This window comes from Dermacentor albipictus, unplaced genomic scaffold (assembly GCF_038994185.2).
Source record: "Dermacentor albipictus isolate Rhodes 1998 colony unplaced genomic scaffold, USDA_Dalb.pri_finalv2 scaffold_14, whole genome shotgun sequence".
Classification (NCBI taxonomy): domain Eukaryota; kingdom Metazoa; phylum Arthropoda; class Arachnida; order Ixodida; family Ixodidae; genus Dermacentor; species Dermacentor albipictus.
The window spans coordinates 9,517,736-9,533,496 of record NW_027225568.1 but is presented as its reverse complement, the minus strand read 5'-3'; the positions used below and the strand labels follow the sequence as shown (position 1 = coordinate 9,533,496).

At 45.7% G+C, this 15,761-nt stretch overlaps 1 protein-coding gene across 6 annotated transcripts in view; it reads right to left on the bottom strand.

Moving 5' to 3' along the window:
• The window catches only part of LOC135913489 (hemicentin-1-like), a 708,068-nt gene that overhangs the window by 220,710 nt on the left and 471,597 nt on the right, over window positions 1–15,761 (bottom strand). For all 6 annotated transcript variants that reach the window (XM_065446058.2, XM_065446055.2, XM_065446056.2 and 3 more), the window contains 4 exons: window positions 14,120–14,252; window positions 13,303–13,454; window positions 9,971–10,116; window positions 5,180–5,312 (listed from right to left, as the gene is read on the bottom strand). In XM_065446058.2, the coding sequence (XP_065302130.1) occupies window positions 5,180–5,312; window positions 9,971–10,116; window positions 13,303–13,454; window positions 14,120–14,252 (564 nt within the window). The remainder of the gene's footprint in view (window positions 1–5,179; window positions 5,313–9,970; window positions 10,117–13,302; window positions 13,455–14,119; window positions 14,253–15,761) is intronic.

The following is a 15,761-nucleotide window of genomic DNA, read 5'->3' as shown; positions in this document are numbered from 1 at the left end:
GTGACTTCTCTGGTATCTACTGAAGTTTTTGGCCAATAAACTGGCATGTTTCTATCTGTTTAACACTACGTGACTCATATACAGGCTGTCCCAGCTAACGTTAACCAAGCTCTTAAAAATAATATCTGCAGTATACGAGGACGCAAAAAAAACGGTATGTCAGCAGCGACATAGCGCACCAGGTTATTTATTTTTCAGAATTGAACTACGGACAATTAGATTAGATTAATTAGCGAACTTCTTAATAAATGAATTGAGGGCGCAAACTTTGTTTGGAAAGTAATCATTGTCGTTTCAAACACCCGATTCAGTTGTTTTCAGTGTGCTATTTCTTGCGTAATTATTTTATTCCGCATCATAAAGAAAATGCTCAAAATGTGAAAATAGCCGCGTCATTACGCGTATGCGCGCCGCGACGACATTAGCGCTTACTCGAAAGAATGAACTCTGCTCGATGCCTCTGCCTTCCTCCTCAATGCCGCTGCGCATTGCCACTGGCTTCGTGCGGCAAAAGCGGCTCGCAGTTCACGGTGACCAACGCCGATAACGATGCCAGCTCGCCGCCATCACGTGGGCGCTGAGCCCGGCTCTCAACTTCGAGTTCTGCGTACTGTGTTGGCACCGCTGTTGCTCAGCCGCACATTTGTGCTATCATTTCATTGATTATCAAAATACTAAAGTAGCAAATTATTGTGACTCGACTTCACTGGTTGCATGCATACAGAACCGTCTTTTATTTGTCAATTACAAAACAGTTACTCAATTTGGTTGAACGAGCTACGCCCCTTTCAATGACAGCGCAGTGGCAGGATCTTCAAGTGGGCGCGCACGCGCCTTCTTTTTCTTAACGTTATTGCGATAACAGTAAAAAGGTGGAATTTAGCCACAAATCGGTTCTTGCATTATTACAGCTTGAGAACGATACGAAAAATGTCGATCATTTCAAAAGCGCAAAGTGTTCTTTTGTTTCATTTGTTCAAATAATTAAATTATGGGGTTTTACATGCCAAAACCACTTTCTGATTATGAGGCACGCCGTATTGGAGGACTCTGGAAATTTCGACCAACTGGGGTTCTTTAACGTGCAGCTAAATCGAAGTACACGGGTGGTTTCGCTTTTCGCCCCCATCGAAATGCGGCCGCCGTGGCCGGGATTCAATCCCGCGACCCCGTGCTCAGCAGCCCAACCCTATAGCCACTGAGCAACAACGGCGGGTTGTGCAAATAATGAGCGCTGCCTTCCGTGAAGATATATATGCGCCATGCTAAAAAGCTCATTTCAACAGCCTTCCAGCCACTCAGTGTTATGACGTCCAGCGTCTCGCAGCTGTCATGTTACACATACTCTTCTCTTATTACTCTATTTCGGCTTCGCTTTTATAAAGAGAATCAAAGTGCCATATAGCGCCAAAATTCACCGGCGATGCAAAATTATTTTGGCGTAGTAGCATATCCACACAGAAGTAATAGAACACCTCAGGAACAGTTAAGGATGATCGTTAACCCCTAAGTGACAGTCATACAATGCTGCGCCTAATATCTAGCGTATCTCGCGATATCACATGAGTGCTTAAGATTATTTTCCCCCGTTGCCCAGTGATCTTTAGACCACCTCGTTCATATTTTGTGGTATCGCAATTAAAGATGGCGGACTAATCAGCACATCGCAACAAGGAATCTCCGCAACGCTGCATTCAACTCTCGCAGCGACTAGACCATTTTTTAGAGTGATGCCAAATGTTTTATTCTGATGTGCTTGAACCACAATGCGGCAACAAACTTGAAATGATTGTGACCAACGTAGGGCTCGACGATCACACATGGGGAGCTCGACATATGAAATCATGGATGTTATTACGGCGGAAAAGACTTCTAGCACAAAGCCAAATATGGTTCTTTACGTCGTCAAAAAAAGGCACATCAGCATTTACGACTACCCTACAACCACGGAACAAATACAGTCTTTAAAAGGCCCGTCACCAGGTTTGGCCGTTTTAAACAGACAACCGGAGCACATACTTCACGCGCTGCCGATTGTATCTGCAAAGCATTACAGCAATAAGCGGCATCCCGCGAAAACATACGAAATTTCAAACGAAACGCGGCAAGTCCTCCTTCTCGAGGAAGTGGCTCTCCCAGCGAGGGAGTCGTGGAGGTAACACGCGCAAACAATGTGACGTAGAACACTCTCCTAGCAACGTCACTCACCATTGCACGTTACTTTGATGAATCGCCCAATGCGAAACGTGAAGCTTCGTCCAAAGGGCGATGCATCGATTGCGATAGCAACTTACAGACATTGATACGAAGTAAGTATAGTAGCTTTATCGACCATGTAAACTTGCAAACATTCACTCACTAACTCAATTACAAGCATGGTGTCAGCGCTCACAGGAAAACATGAACACATCACACTCGATGACCGCGGACACTCGCTGTCAAAACGCTGGCGTGAGCAAGCGCAACAGTAGCAGCGAGCGATGTGACCTTCGTGCTGTCTATCGGATTCCACGCAAAGAGCCGCAAGAAAGCAGCACACACAAAGGTGTGAGCCGTCCGCAGAGAGCTTTCAAGGTACGGCGAGCGTGACCGCGCACCGCCGCGAAAGCAGCGAAAGTACGCAGTTGCTGGCGGAGCAGAAGCCCCCCTCTTTCCAGCGCTGCCTCTCCACTTTCCTCCGTTTCGCGCGCGAGATTAAGCCGCGATCGTCAGCTCCACTTGCGCCCGGTCGCGAAATACACAGTGGCTGCTGGAGCCCAACGCCACCCCCGCCCTCCCTCCATTTCTCTTTCCGTCCCATCCCTCCACGGCCTTTCGCGCGACGGAAGATGGCGCGTTTGCTCTCCGCCTTCTAACCTCACGAGCGCCAGATTGAGCCACGATCGTAGGCCCCCCTCGCGTGCTTTCACTCGCAAATTCAGCATACGGCGCGCGGCGTCTGCGTTATCGCCCTTGTACTTCATATGGAACATCACGGCGGCGGCGACAACAAAAATGCTCCTGGAGTGTCCATACAATTGCTATCGCATTAAAAAAGAAGGCGGGGCTCGTCATGTGAACCCGACGTGGCTCCTCGGCTCCCGTACGAGATAAGGTGGGAAGGAACGTGGCTTGCAGATGCTACTCGAGGCAGAGCGTGAGTTTCTCTGCTCGCAGTCGCGCTTGCCTCTTGGTGGTATGGGAACAGGGCATTAAATTTCTCCTATCTTATCCAATAATGAATCAATCTAAAAAAACGCTTTCGGTAAAACTATCCCTATAGACGACGTTCTAGAACTTTCAGAGCATAACTAAAATTTGCAGTTGTCTTGATGAGGAAACCTTTGAAGGATACGCACACCGTAAGCGTGCGTTTAAACAGGTAAGAGCTAGCAGACGACGCGAGGAGCCATCCACACTCACGGCCGGTCTCGACGAGCGCACTAGCGCGTCGAGACCGGCCGTGCCACAATATGTGTGGTTCAGTTTGTGTCCGCCAGGTGGCAACTACGCGCGATCTCGCGATCAATGTATTCTTGTTTCGACTCATGCACAAACATGTAAAAAGGCTGGCATCGTCATGTGGCCAAAAAAATGCTGCCCTTAAAGACCTCATTAACTAATCATAGAATGATATCACTATTAAACTACATCGGCTCACGAATCTCCCACCGCAAAAAATTGTTCTAATCCTTCAAGCACACATGAAGTTATCAGATTGATGAGCGGCTTTCTCTCTCCAATCATTTGCACTATGCTCGCGGGCAACATTCTGTGACTATGAAGGGAAAGCTACGGAGGCAAAGCGCACACAAGTTAGAGCGCTTCTGAAAATAGTCCCGCGTTTTAATCCACGTTAGTTTAAGCTGAGGAAGAGACAACAGAAAGAGCTTATTAGCAATAGTTAAATAAGAGAGAACACACCAATGAGTGTAAAGGGTTTCTTATTTTACAGCTTTTCCCTTCTGCGTCTGGGGAAATGCGAAACCGTCGCAGGTGGAAGCTCCGTCAATTCAGCGTCTCTTCCACGCAACCAAAAGCGATGTCAAATGCTGCCGGACTACTTCGCGCCGTAACACATGTGCAGCAGCCACATGCCCGTACCTTTCCCTAGTGCGTTGGAAGCCACACAGGAGATACGACAAGGGGCTCAAAGAAGCAATACCCCGCTGGCACAGCTCGAAAGTTGAACATCTCGGTGGCGAGATGGCTCGTGGCGGCACCCCGTGCCAACCACGGTATCTAAGCTACGCTTTTCACCTCAGAGGCGAAGCGCAGCTGACGCAGTAACGCGTAACTGTCACGTGTAGACTGGCAGTGCAAAGATGAAATGGCTCTTCTGTCTTTTTGAGATAGCAGACATATGCGTTTCTCATTTATTTAACTCAGACGAACAATAAGTGTCCTACCAAGAATGTACTCAGGATCGCGAAATCACCGAATGGCTGTTGTGGGTCTAGCTGCTTGCAATGACGCCGCATGACGACATTGCGGAAGCGAGATCAAGCAATTTTTCACTGCTTTGGCACGAGATCATGAATTCCCTGTTGCGTGTAGTTCGAAAATATTTGGCTCACATGACCACAGGAGCCTCGAGCGTTAACAGGTCCGCTATGCTTCCTTACTATGTTCGAAAAGTTCTGAGGTCATCTTTAAGGATAGGAGCGAAACCCCAGCCGGGTACAGCAACGAATGATATGTAAGCCGAACATGAAGACCGAAAAATGTAGTAATGTAGGGAGTGATTTACTTTTATAGTATTTTCCTAATTAGACAAACAAATCTTTACTAGTATCTACGCCAAATGATTTATTGCCAGATATAATCAATTCAGAGAAATTCATTACTTTTCAGCTTCAAGTTTTACGGTTTGTTGTGAAGTGTGATTGAGCCATCTCAATCGCGGCGGCCACTGCGAAGTTCCGTTTTGAGTCGCTACACCGCACCTCCAACAAATGCTACGTAGAGGAAGCCCGATGCACAAATGTATTTACGATTTTTTACATGGGCAAAAAGTCGTAATTGCGCAGGCTGGTACAAAGGTGACAGCTCCAGGAGACAGTCTACCCCTTCCTCTTCGTCTCCCTCTTGCGCGCATAATCCTGTCAAAATGTACCGTAACAATATATAGTAAAAGCAGGACGTCTAACACTTGTGCTCAGAGGAAGAGATATGGAATCCATAATTTTCGTCAACTCACCGAGAACCGTGAGCATCAGTTGTTCCTCGGCCATGCCGGCTGCGTTTCTGGCCACGCAGCTGTACCTTCCCGAATGTGCGAGAGTCGCGTTCGGAATCTGCAGAATCTGGCCGTTCTCCGCAAAGGCTACGTCCTGTGCAAAAATAACATTGCGCGCACTGAAATCTGTCCAGTGTTACTTCATAAAAAAAAAGAAAACTGAGGCAGGAAAGTGAGATATTAATACACTTACGACTTTGGCGTTGTTAGTTACATATGTTCAAGAAAAATTCACTTATTATGCAGCTTGAAAAATAGTAGAGTGTACGTAACATAAATCCTTATCGAGAGATTGCATATAGAAAGATTAGCGCACAAGAAACTGCACTCAATGACTTGCCTACTACAAGCATTAAATGTACAGGCTGATTTTTTATTGTTTTTTTTTTCAGAAGATAAAAAAATGCTTTTACTTGAAAGGTGATTTGCCTTTCATTGCAGGGTAAGTGGACGATATGGTAGGTGGACGTAAGTTATACTACTATATCAAGGACAAATTAAATAATTACCAAGAAAAAAAGAACTCATGCAGGTACAGCGCATACGGTGAGTCTATGTAAAGCGACGCTTTTCTCAAATGAGAGAAAGAGAGAGCGAGAAAGAGAGAGAGTGAAAGCTCTTTATTTACATACAGAGAATTCTATCTTTGTATGCGTAGGCACTTACATGCTACTCAGCGTAGTGAAGGGGGTTAGGGATAGAAAGGCCCACTTTGGTGGAGGGTGAGAAAGGAAAAAAAAATAAAGCAGGGAAAATTGCGGCAGAACTCGTCTCACTATGACTGTGGGCGGTAATGCGAATAGCAACCGAGCTATGAGCGAAAGACCGCATTACTGAATTGGTAATCATGACACTTTTGCTGCTTGAGCTATAGCCCACTTTCGCGATGCAGTTTGCTCTAGAGGTACGAGATGGCGCTTTCGGCTGCGCGGTGCACGTTGCCCCAGCGAATGCGCACGAATGCGCAACCATTAGCGCTTCTGGACTGCTGTGTGCGACCAGCTGTCGGAAATTCAACTGGGTGTGCGACAACAGACTGCGCTCCATTCATCCTGCAAAATGTGGAGCGATAGATAGAAGATATGTGCATTATTTGACTGCAAAAATAGTAACTAGCATATTATGAACGGAATTAGTCTGCGTGGCCAAGTTTATGGAGCACTGCTATATAAGGACTGCTTGTGATGCCGGCCCTTCGCAGTGCACGGCTTTCCTCGAGAATAGAAAAAAATTGAGTGATCCGTCAGGGTTGTATCGCTGAGCTCGGAAGAAAGGAATTCAACTACGGAGCCTACGTCGGCAAGTGTTAGTACCACTCGTTACACGGTGACAAAGAGAGTTGCGCTGGTTCCTAAGATAGTAAATTTCTCGCACGTTAGCTGCACACATCCACCCCAAGCTATGCGCAAACTTATGCCTATTCTGTCACCATTGTATCAAGGATAATTGAATGTGCGACCTCTTTAATCAATGCCCTAAAGCATGGGTGATGGCGACGGCGACGACAGCACACGAATATTCGAAGCTGAACGTGTCGTGACGGTCCACAGAGTAAGCGAGTGCCTAGCAGTAATACATTTTTGCTACACATGCTATCACAAAGTACCCAACATCTACGTTTAAGCCTTGTTTACAACAGGAACAAATCTATCGCCGCTGAGCACAACCTTGAGCGATTAGGCAGGAAATGAGCAATCCGATAGTTATCGTACCGAGGAACATTACTGAGTCAGAAACATGACAAGCCGCTACTTCAAAGTGTCTGCCAAATACAGAAAGAAGAGCAAAGCGTACTGATTCGGATTTAATTCATAAACGGAGAGTTTGGACAGCTTGGAATACATTTGGAGCCCCGCTTTTAGTACAAGGACAGAGGCTGCTCGCAATGTTTGAACCAGGCGTAATGAGCTCTGAAGGCGCTTATATCTACTCTAAAGCTGTAGTCAAAGCTTGATGTCGTCCACTCAGTCACCATCTACAATATCCGCTGAAACCGAGCCTTTTCTGAGTCGCACCGGCGATATACACATCCATCGTAAACACAGAGGCAACGGAGGCAGCTGAGGCAAGGAATGGACACGTTACCATGTGATCAAACATGGCAGCGCCCACGGGATTGCCGTGGAAAGTGTCGACAGAGCGTCCCAACTATTATGCACCAAGATTTAAATATATGCAAATGTCGCGTAGCCGGACAGAACCAAGGTAATGTCGTTTGCCGTCGCTTAGAGATACTCAGATGACTTCTTGCATACTGTCTAATTACATAATTATTCCTCATTATTTATTCGACTTCTCACATATTAGAATTAGACGAAAAGTGTCGATGATAAAATTTTAAAGGAACATGAAAACCTCCCGATACAGCTTTCTGTTGCTCAATACGTGCTACATAAGAGAGTTTGTCCGGGCGTGAAAGAAGCCCGCGAATACATGCAAAATTGCCGCCCGCCCATACTGGCACGCAGCGCGTGAACACGGGCGCGCCGCCGCCTGCGCTGAACGTGCTATTCCCCGTCGTCGTACTCTTCCTCTAATATTTAATACACTGCGGTGCCTGAGGGGACGAGTTCTGAAGGGTGCAGTTTCTGCCCAAGTCGGACCAGTGGTGAGCCACGTGGTATTTTAACTTTACATGCACCAACGATGCCATCTTTACTTTACATGTAGTCACTCACTATACGCCAGTTTTGCAAAACATTCTTGGAGCGTTGTTCTCGCGAATAATCCCGCCGTCACCTTTATTTATGCAATAAACTTTTGATGCTTTCCTCCAGTGAACGCTTCGAAGCGTCAGGAGACATTCGCAAGGTCATCGCTTCCACAGTTGTTCCAATATTAGCTGCCTGTGAAGCCGCAAACTGAGCAGCTCAGTATTCATTTTTTCCCGTTCATATGAAGTTTCAGGATTACACAGGAAACGGTTGCCTAACAAAAAATGAGACAGGGTTAGAATGCCTGGCTCTCTAGAAGAAGAGTAAACGAAAGTTATGGTTCTGGAGTTGCAAACAGGTTCAATCAGCAAAACACTCAGTTGCTGTAGTTCAACAGACGCCTTTCTCAATGACTTGCGAAGGCACATCTTCACAATCCTAACTGACCGCTCCCAAAAGCCCCCTCACCTAGTAGCTAACTCTGCAATAAATTTCCAAGCTATGCCGTGGGTAGAGCAATATGGGCTGACTTCGTCTTTCCTTAACAACTGGTGCATGGAAGCTAGCTTATACGTGCAGCTTTCTTAAATGTAGTGGCGTTGGCAGAGTATTCACGGTGTTCCACGTCTTGCACAAAATCTTTTTGAAGGCCATGAGGAAAGTGGTTGTAGTAAGTTCAAAAAGATGCTCAAGATGTATTGCTCTAACTACTGCCCACGTGAACAGCCCTATATACACCTTAACGCCACTGCAGTCTTTCACAAAAACGGGGCCTGGAATGCATTCGCTTCCCGCTCCCGGCGCCTTTCCTGATAGTGCCGTCCCAGTGCGGGCGACGCTATCGGCCGCGGGGGCGAAATGCAGGCGAAAGTCTGGCTGGCTTCGCTTAATTCGTGCCGCCGAGAAGAAATCGTTGACGTACGTGGCATGAAACTATCATTCGTTGCCGACACCCAAATTTATCAGAATGAATTGTTTTTGCACTCAAATTTGCTTTCTTTCGATTGGCGGATAATTCGGAAAATTCTGCGGCCCTTTCCCGTGTAAGAAAAATCGATTGGCGACTCTACTTATTTACATAAAAGGTCGAATTTCAATATAACGAAACTTCCATATAACGAAGCAAATTGCCGATTTTACCGAATTCGTTATAACGAGGTTGAACTGTATTAGCACACAAACATACGGAAAATAGATTGGCCACTGGATGATGTGCTTCCCTTGCACTGCACAAATGCGAGCTACTAAGTTACAAAATTTATATATGATTTCCTGGCAATTACCGCAATGGTGTCTGTCGGAGGTCGTACCTTCTTCAACTCCATCTTATACTTTTTTGTAGTGTTTCCTACAGAGATGGGGCAGAAGAGATCAAGCTTTTCGTTCCTAAATAATCGTTCCCATTGGCCGGCCATTTTTGAGAATTATGTCCAGCCTCAGGATTGGCTGGAATTTGTTGTTACGAACCATTCTATCGTAAGAGCTTTTTGTGAATGCGAGTTCTGAAAATTTAGATGGTGAACATATAGCGGTAAATTTTTTTTTTAGTTTTTCATTACGTCACTTATATTTTCAAAGCGAGTTTACCTTACTATAGGAAAAAATACAGAAAGACGCTCAAAATAAAGCCTGACGTGCTAACACATATCAAAGATTGGTGGTTGGACGACATCGACTAGAATGACGACAACTACTGCGTGACAACGATGAATCGCAGGATGATGTCGTGAAGAGGAAGGTGCAAATGAACAGGACACTTTGAATTTGACAGGAACGATGGTAACGACGACAACAGCAACGGTGAAACGATGATAATGATAAATCACCAGCACGACGACGACGATGCCCCTGAGATTCGCACTAAAGGGCTCGTAGTCGTCCAAGTGTGTAGCAAGCAGCGTTCTGTTTGCTGTCTATCTGTTTTGCCAAGGAAACAGGGTCATGATAAAATCGATTATGGAAAGCATGATATCTGCCACAGGGCCCACCATATGTGGACGAAGCCATCACACTATTAATAATATCGCTGTGAAACAAATTGGTTGCCAATATGCACTCTGCTTATAGCGCTCAAAGCCGCCACACGTCAGGAACGCACCTTGCTGTCCCTCTTATCCAGTGGGATGTCGTCGCGCATCCATACAACCGATGGCGGCGGCTCGCCAGACGCAATGCACCGCAGCTTGATGGGCGAATGCTCGACTACGGAAACAGTCGCCTCGGGCACCTGAATCCTCGGAGGCACTGCAATATTAGTACACAGTATATAATAATAATAATAATAATAATAATAATAATAATAATAATAATAATAATAATAATAATAATAATAATAATAATAATATCATCTCCACTGCAGTACGAAGGCATCTTCCAGCGATCTCTAATTACCCCTGTCTTGCGCCAGCTGATTCTGAGTTGCACCTGCAAATTTTCTAATTTCACCACCCCACCTAATTTTCTGCCGTTCCTCGACTGCGAGCCCTTTCCCTTGGTACACATTTTCTAACTCTAATAGCCCATTGAATATCTGCCCTCCGTATTACATGGCGTACCCAGCTCCATTTTTTTTTTCCTTAATGTCAACTAGAATGTCGGCTATCCCCGTTTGCTTGCTGATCTACACCGCTATCTTCTCAACTTTTTGCGCTAGGCCTCACATTTTTCGTTTCATTGCTCTTTGCACGGTCCCTAATTTGTTCTCTAACTATTTGTGTAACTATTGTTCTCTCTTCTTCTCTAAACATATTTGGAACCTGTCTACTGTAACAAAAAAAAAATGATCTCCACATTTCGTGTGTACTGCATATTTAATTGAGCTACGAAGGTCTGGTCTCTCCCTCCTTACCCGTATGGGCTAGGTTTGTCGCTACTTTCGCACGCATATATGTTATCTATATTTATGAGCGGAACCGCCACTTCGAATCTTCGCCATGACGGCGATGGTGAGATACTCGGGTCACTAGGTGCCATGTAAGCTACAGTAGTATTTGGGTTAATAGAACCGCTTATGTTTATGCAGCACGTCTTGTGGTCTGTGGCGCCGAAACTGTCGCATTTCAGCCCTTCGCGTTGAAATTCAGAAGGCGAACTGATTTACAGGCAGGAATCGTAACGTGAAGATATTTGTAGTAAAGGTGACTGTCTGTTCAAGCGCTTCTATGTGTGTCTGTGGGTGCACATGTAAAGTAGACATGGTGATAAGGTAGCGAAGTCTGAGAACGACGGCACCACTTCGATGACAAGATCGAAACTCCTTCTGAGAAGTGACGGAGTCATATGTGCAAAGTTGGCCAAGGAGGTCACTTGAATCCGTGCTGTGGGAGCCTTCTTTTTTCTAATTTTTTATGACACCTTGTGTTTCTTTTTTCCTGCCGAACTAAGAGAAATGAACTAGCTGATGTGGCTAAAACCTAAATCACTCTACAGCAACTCATTTAAAGTAAACACAACCAAAAATTTCGCGAAAATAACAATATTTACACTAAGTGACAGGAACATCAAGGACCAAAATAACGTTTGTTTTCTTTTCCAAATCCGGTAATGTGGACTGAAAAAAACGGGGTGAAAGCTGTCGTGAACACCAATGTCACATTCATATTGATTGTCGTTGGCAAAACAATGTTCAACATGCTTTTTGTTTTCAGTTGAAAGAAAATGCGGTTGCCGTAGTGTTCATGACTATTTACGTAGATAATTACTTAAGGCGCAAAATACGATCCCTATTTGATTCCCGTATTTCCTCGATTCTAACGCGCCCTCGATTGTAACACGCACCCGTTTGCCGTGACCTAGAGAAAGAAAAGTCTTTCACAGTACCGTGCACCTCATTTTTTCATACAGAAATAGAACTTCCTTTCATTTCGAAAAAACACAAGATTTACTCTCAATGCACCAAAGTTGCCATAGATGGCAAAAAAGTGGCAGTTTCGCCTGAAAGGCGAAGCATCGGTGGCAATAGCAAATTAGTAAACAGCTGTACGAAATTAAGGATAGTAGTTTTATCGATCGTATAAACTTTTAAACATCCGCTTACTAACTAAATTAACAAGCATGGTGTCACGCGCGCACAAGCAAACATGAACACGTCTCGCTCAACGACCGCGGAAACTCTTTATCAAGACGCTGTAGTGAGCCAGTGCTGTAGCAGGAGCGAGCGAATCGACCTTAGTGCGGCCTCTCTCTCCAACGCGGACTAAGCGACGAGAACACAGTGCGTTGCGCCTAGATGCGTGGAAGCACCATGGTAGAGGGCGTAGACTGTGTCTCCATCGCAGATGGCTTTCAAGATAGGGGCCGCGTGGCCGCGCCGTACGCAGCAGCCGTCGGAGTAGAAGGCCTCTCCTGTTGGCGCCAGTCCCGCACGCAAGTTTCGGGAACTCCGAAAACCCATGATGCGGCCCGATTTCCGTCCGTCTCCACACACGTGATCACTTTGCTTTTAATTGTGGCATCGTGATGAACTCGGCGCGCCTTCACAGTCGGCACTTCCATGCTGATAGAGCAAACTGAGAAAACGGGAAGACGGACGATGGGAGCTACGTTAGCAAGGCTTGAAGCGCGTATGAGGCGGCCATTTTGAAATGTCGATGGAGATATGGTACCGCACAATTAGGGTCGTACACGATTCTAACGCGCACGCAATTTTTGTACCCGTTTTATCGAGAAAAAAATGCGCATTAGATTCGAGTAAACACGGCATTTTGAAAAACAACAGAATTTAAGATTGCCAGAATGCCCGTGGAATGTCCGTAGAGGCGTCTCCGACTTCAGCTATTAGTCTTGTTACCCGAACCAAATCATAACTGCACTGATTGAAATTTCTGCAGTTTTAGAAAAATTCTACGAAGGATTTAATTACGGTTGCGCCAGCCTGTCTACGTGCTTTTGCGAAAGTGCATTGGCGAAGGACACATGTGTGACCTAATTTCACTCTAAACGAGGTGTTGTGACAAAGGCACCAACATCCCCCTTCCAGTAATGCATTGATGTCTTTCATGAAACTGATTAAGCTCTCTTCTTCCAGCAACCTTGAGTGCCAGGAGCGCACTTGGCTTCATTGCCTGCACATTTTGATAGCCGGTCTTCTTCATGGCATGGCGAGAATGCCGTATGCCTTTAGGGAAACAAGTTTTCATTAGATTTTGGAGGGACACCACTCACGGAAGCAGTGCAAGAGGGTGCCTGTTCTTTTAAAAAGTTTTTTTCTGGTGGCAACATTTGTAAGCTTTCTTCATGTTAAGTCTTTTTCGGGCTATCATATATCGCAAAGCCATACAAAGGTTTTGTGACTCATTTCCTAAGTGTGCCACATCAACGCTTGAACTACTTACCCGACATTTAACGGCTCTTTATGTTGACGCTGTACCACGTGCTTTGCTGCTATGCAAAACTAATTTTTTTTCACGCTTTCTTAATAGCGCCTCTTACCGTGAACTTCGACGCGGAACGCCTTCTCCGCCAGGCCGGCTTCGTTTTCGGCGATGCAGGAATAGGTGCCGCGATCCGACGATTGGATCGCTGGAAACGAGAGCACCCGAGGTCCGTACTTGGTGGTCAGTTCGCTGTCCGCGTTTTCTACGCTGAAAAAACAGAGGTGAAAGCTCGTAGCGTGCGCTTACATTTATTTACGTATGAACAGGCACATACGCCATGAGCCTCGAACGAAAAGCTTGAACGGACAAGTGGGCTACACGCAGCATGTAGTTAACGCGTGGCCTCACTGTTCTGGCGATGTTTCTTGTACACGACGCTGCAACTATGGCGGCTCTCTCGCTCGTGGAATTTCGCACGTAGGACGGCTCCAAAAAGGAACACTAACATTATAGTGCAGGGCTTCTTCGAGTAATTGTGTTACCACTTGAGCTGCGTGGTAATGGGAAATTCTTCCCGCTTATCGAATGCCCGCTATCTGAGCCTGGCCGATTATGCGACACGATTGCTGATGCGATAGTGCACTTATACGAGCAGAAGCGGAATTCCCCGTTGGTCACGAGAAAACCACCGCGAATTTCATTTGGCACTTGGTCCTGGGATGCTTCACAGATGAGTGCCGCACCACCCGCGAGCTGCGTTTCAAAGATAATAATATTTTAAGCAGATTTTGGGAAGGTAGACATGTTTGATATATAATATGTTCCAAGCGTCTGGACTGAACTGTCTCTATTCCGGCATGGAAACATGTTCTCTCGCAGCACCGAGGATTGCTCAATTCATGCTGAATAAACGCGGGAAGGCATGAACTCACAGGTAAGGAAGGCTGTTTTTAGTCCAGTACACCGTGGCCCGGGGCAGAGATTCAACGCTGCACTCAAGCGACACGCGCCGGTTCTCCACGGTGTCGACGTCCACAGATGAGGGGCCTGCTATCGTTGGCGGCACTGTCGCAGAGACCAAGCAAACTTCGTCAAGTGCCCTTCCTTTTATTTAGACCTGTCACTAAGGAGATCTTTGTCGAAATACACACGGTTTGCTAGAGAATTAAAAATAAAAAAGCTTCGCCAAATCAAGAGAAATGCCCTCCGCCCCTTCCCCGCCTTTTTTCTCTCATACATAAGCCATGCGGTAGTCAAGGTAGTCTAAATATCTGTTCTGAAATAATGTCGCGAATTGCTGTGAAAATTATTTTTTGTCGTAGTAAGCTGAATTCAATCGCCGAATCGTAGACGGAGAGATGAGTGTAATCGTACTAAGTTGCATAAGTTGTATATAATAAACGAGAAGAAAGGGGGCTAACCGAGGGGCCCGATTTTCTGCTAGTCATATCATAACAAGCTAACAAACACTGACACCAAGGACAACATAGGGCGAATTACTTGTGCTTATTAACTGAAATAAAGAAACGACGAATTAATGCAAATTAAAGTGGATGAAAAAGCTACTTGCCGCAGGTGGGGAACGATCCCACAGCCTTCGCATTGCGCGTGCGGTGCTCTACCAATTGAGCTACAGCAGCGCCGTTTGCCTACCCACTTTCTTGGGTATTTATGTTTAACCAAGAAAGTGGATGGGGAAACGGCGCCAGTGTGGCTCAATTGGTAGAATATTGCACGCGAAATGCGAAGGTTGTGGGATCGTTCCCCACCTGCGGCAAGCTGCTTTTTCATCCACTTTAATTTGCATTAATTCGTCGTTTCTTTATTTCAGGTAATAACCACAAGTAATTTCCCCTATGTTGTCCTTGGTGTCAGTGTTTGTTAGCATGTTATGATATAATTAAGTTTTATACAGTCCAAAAGGCAGAATTTTTTGCATCAGTGGAATTATGCAATTTAACGAATTGAACAGTAGTTAAATTAGAATAAAAAAAGAAGTCTACATTTGGCGTTCTAAAAGACCAGCATAATAAAGATAAAAAGGTTGCCCATCAGCAACAATAGACGTTGGAAGCTGTAGATTCACAGGAGAACCGCAAAGAAAGAGATCCATGACAGTAAATACTTTACCAAATATGCTCGCTCAACATGTAGCCCGAGAGTGTGCTCTATGTTCCATGAAAGTAAATGGCTGCACCGGAAATATTAAGCGTGCAGCATTTAGCATTTTGGTCACAGCATTCTACTTCCCGTGACATCAGTATTTTCTTGTCGCATTGAACATCGAGGCGCCGAAGCCAGTACCCAAGCTTACCGAGACACCCGCCGTGGTTGCTTAGTGGCTATTGTGTTAGGCCACTAAGCATGAGGTCGCGGGATCAAATCCCGGCCACGGCGGCGGCATTTCGATGGGGGCGAAATGCGAAAACACCCGTGGTAGTTAGATTTCAGGAGCGCGTTAAAGAACCCCAGGTGGTCCAAATTTCCGTAATCCGCCACTACGGCGCGCCTCATAATCAGATCGTGGTTTTGGCGCGTAGAGCCCCATAATTTAATTAAATATAATTAGGCTTA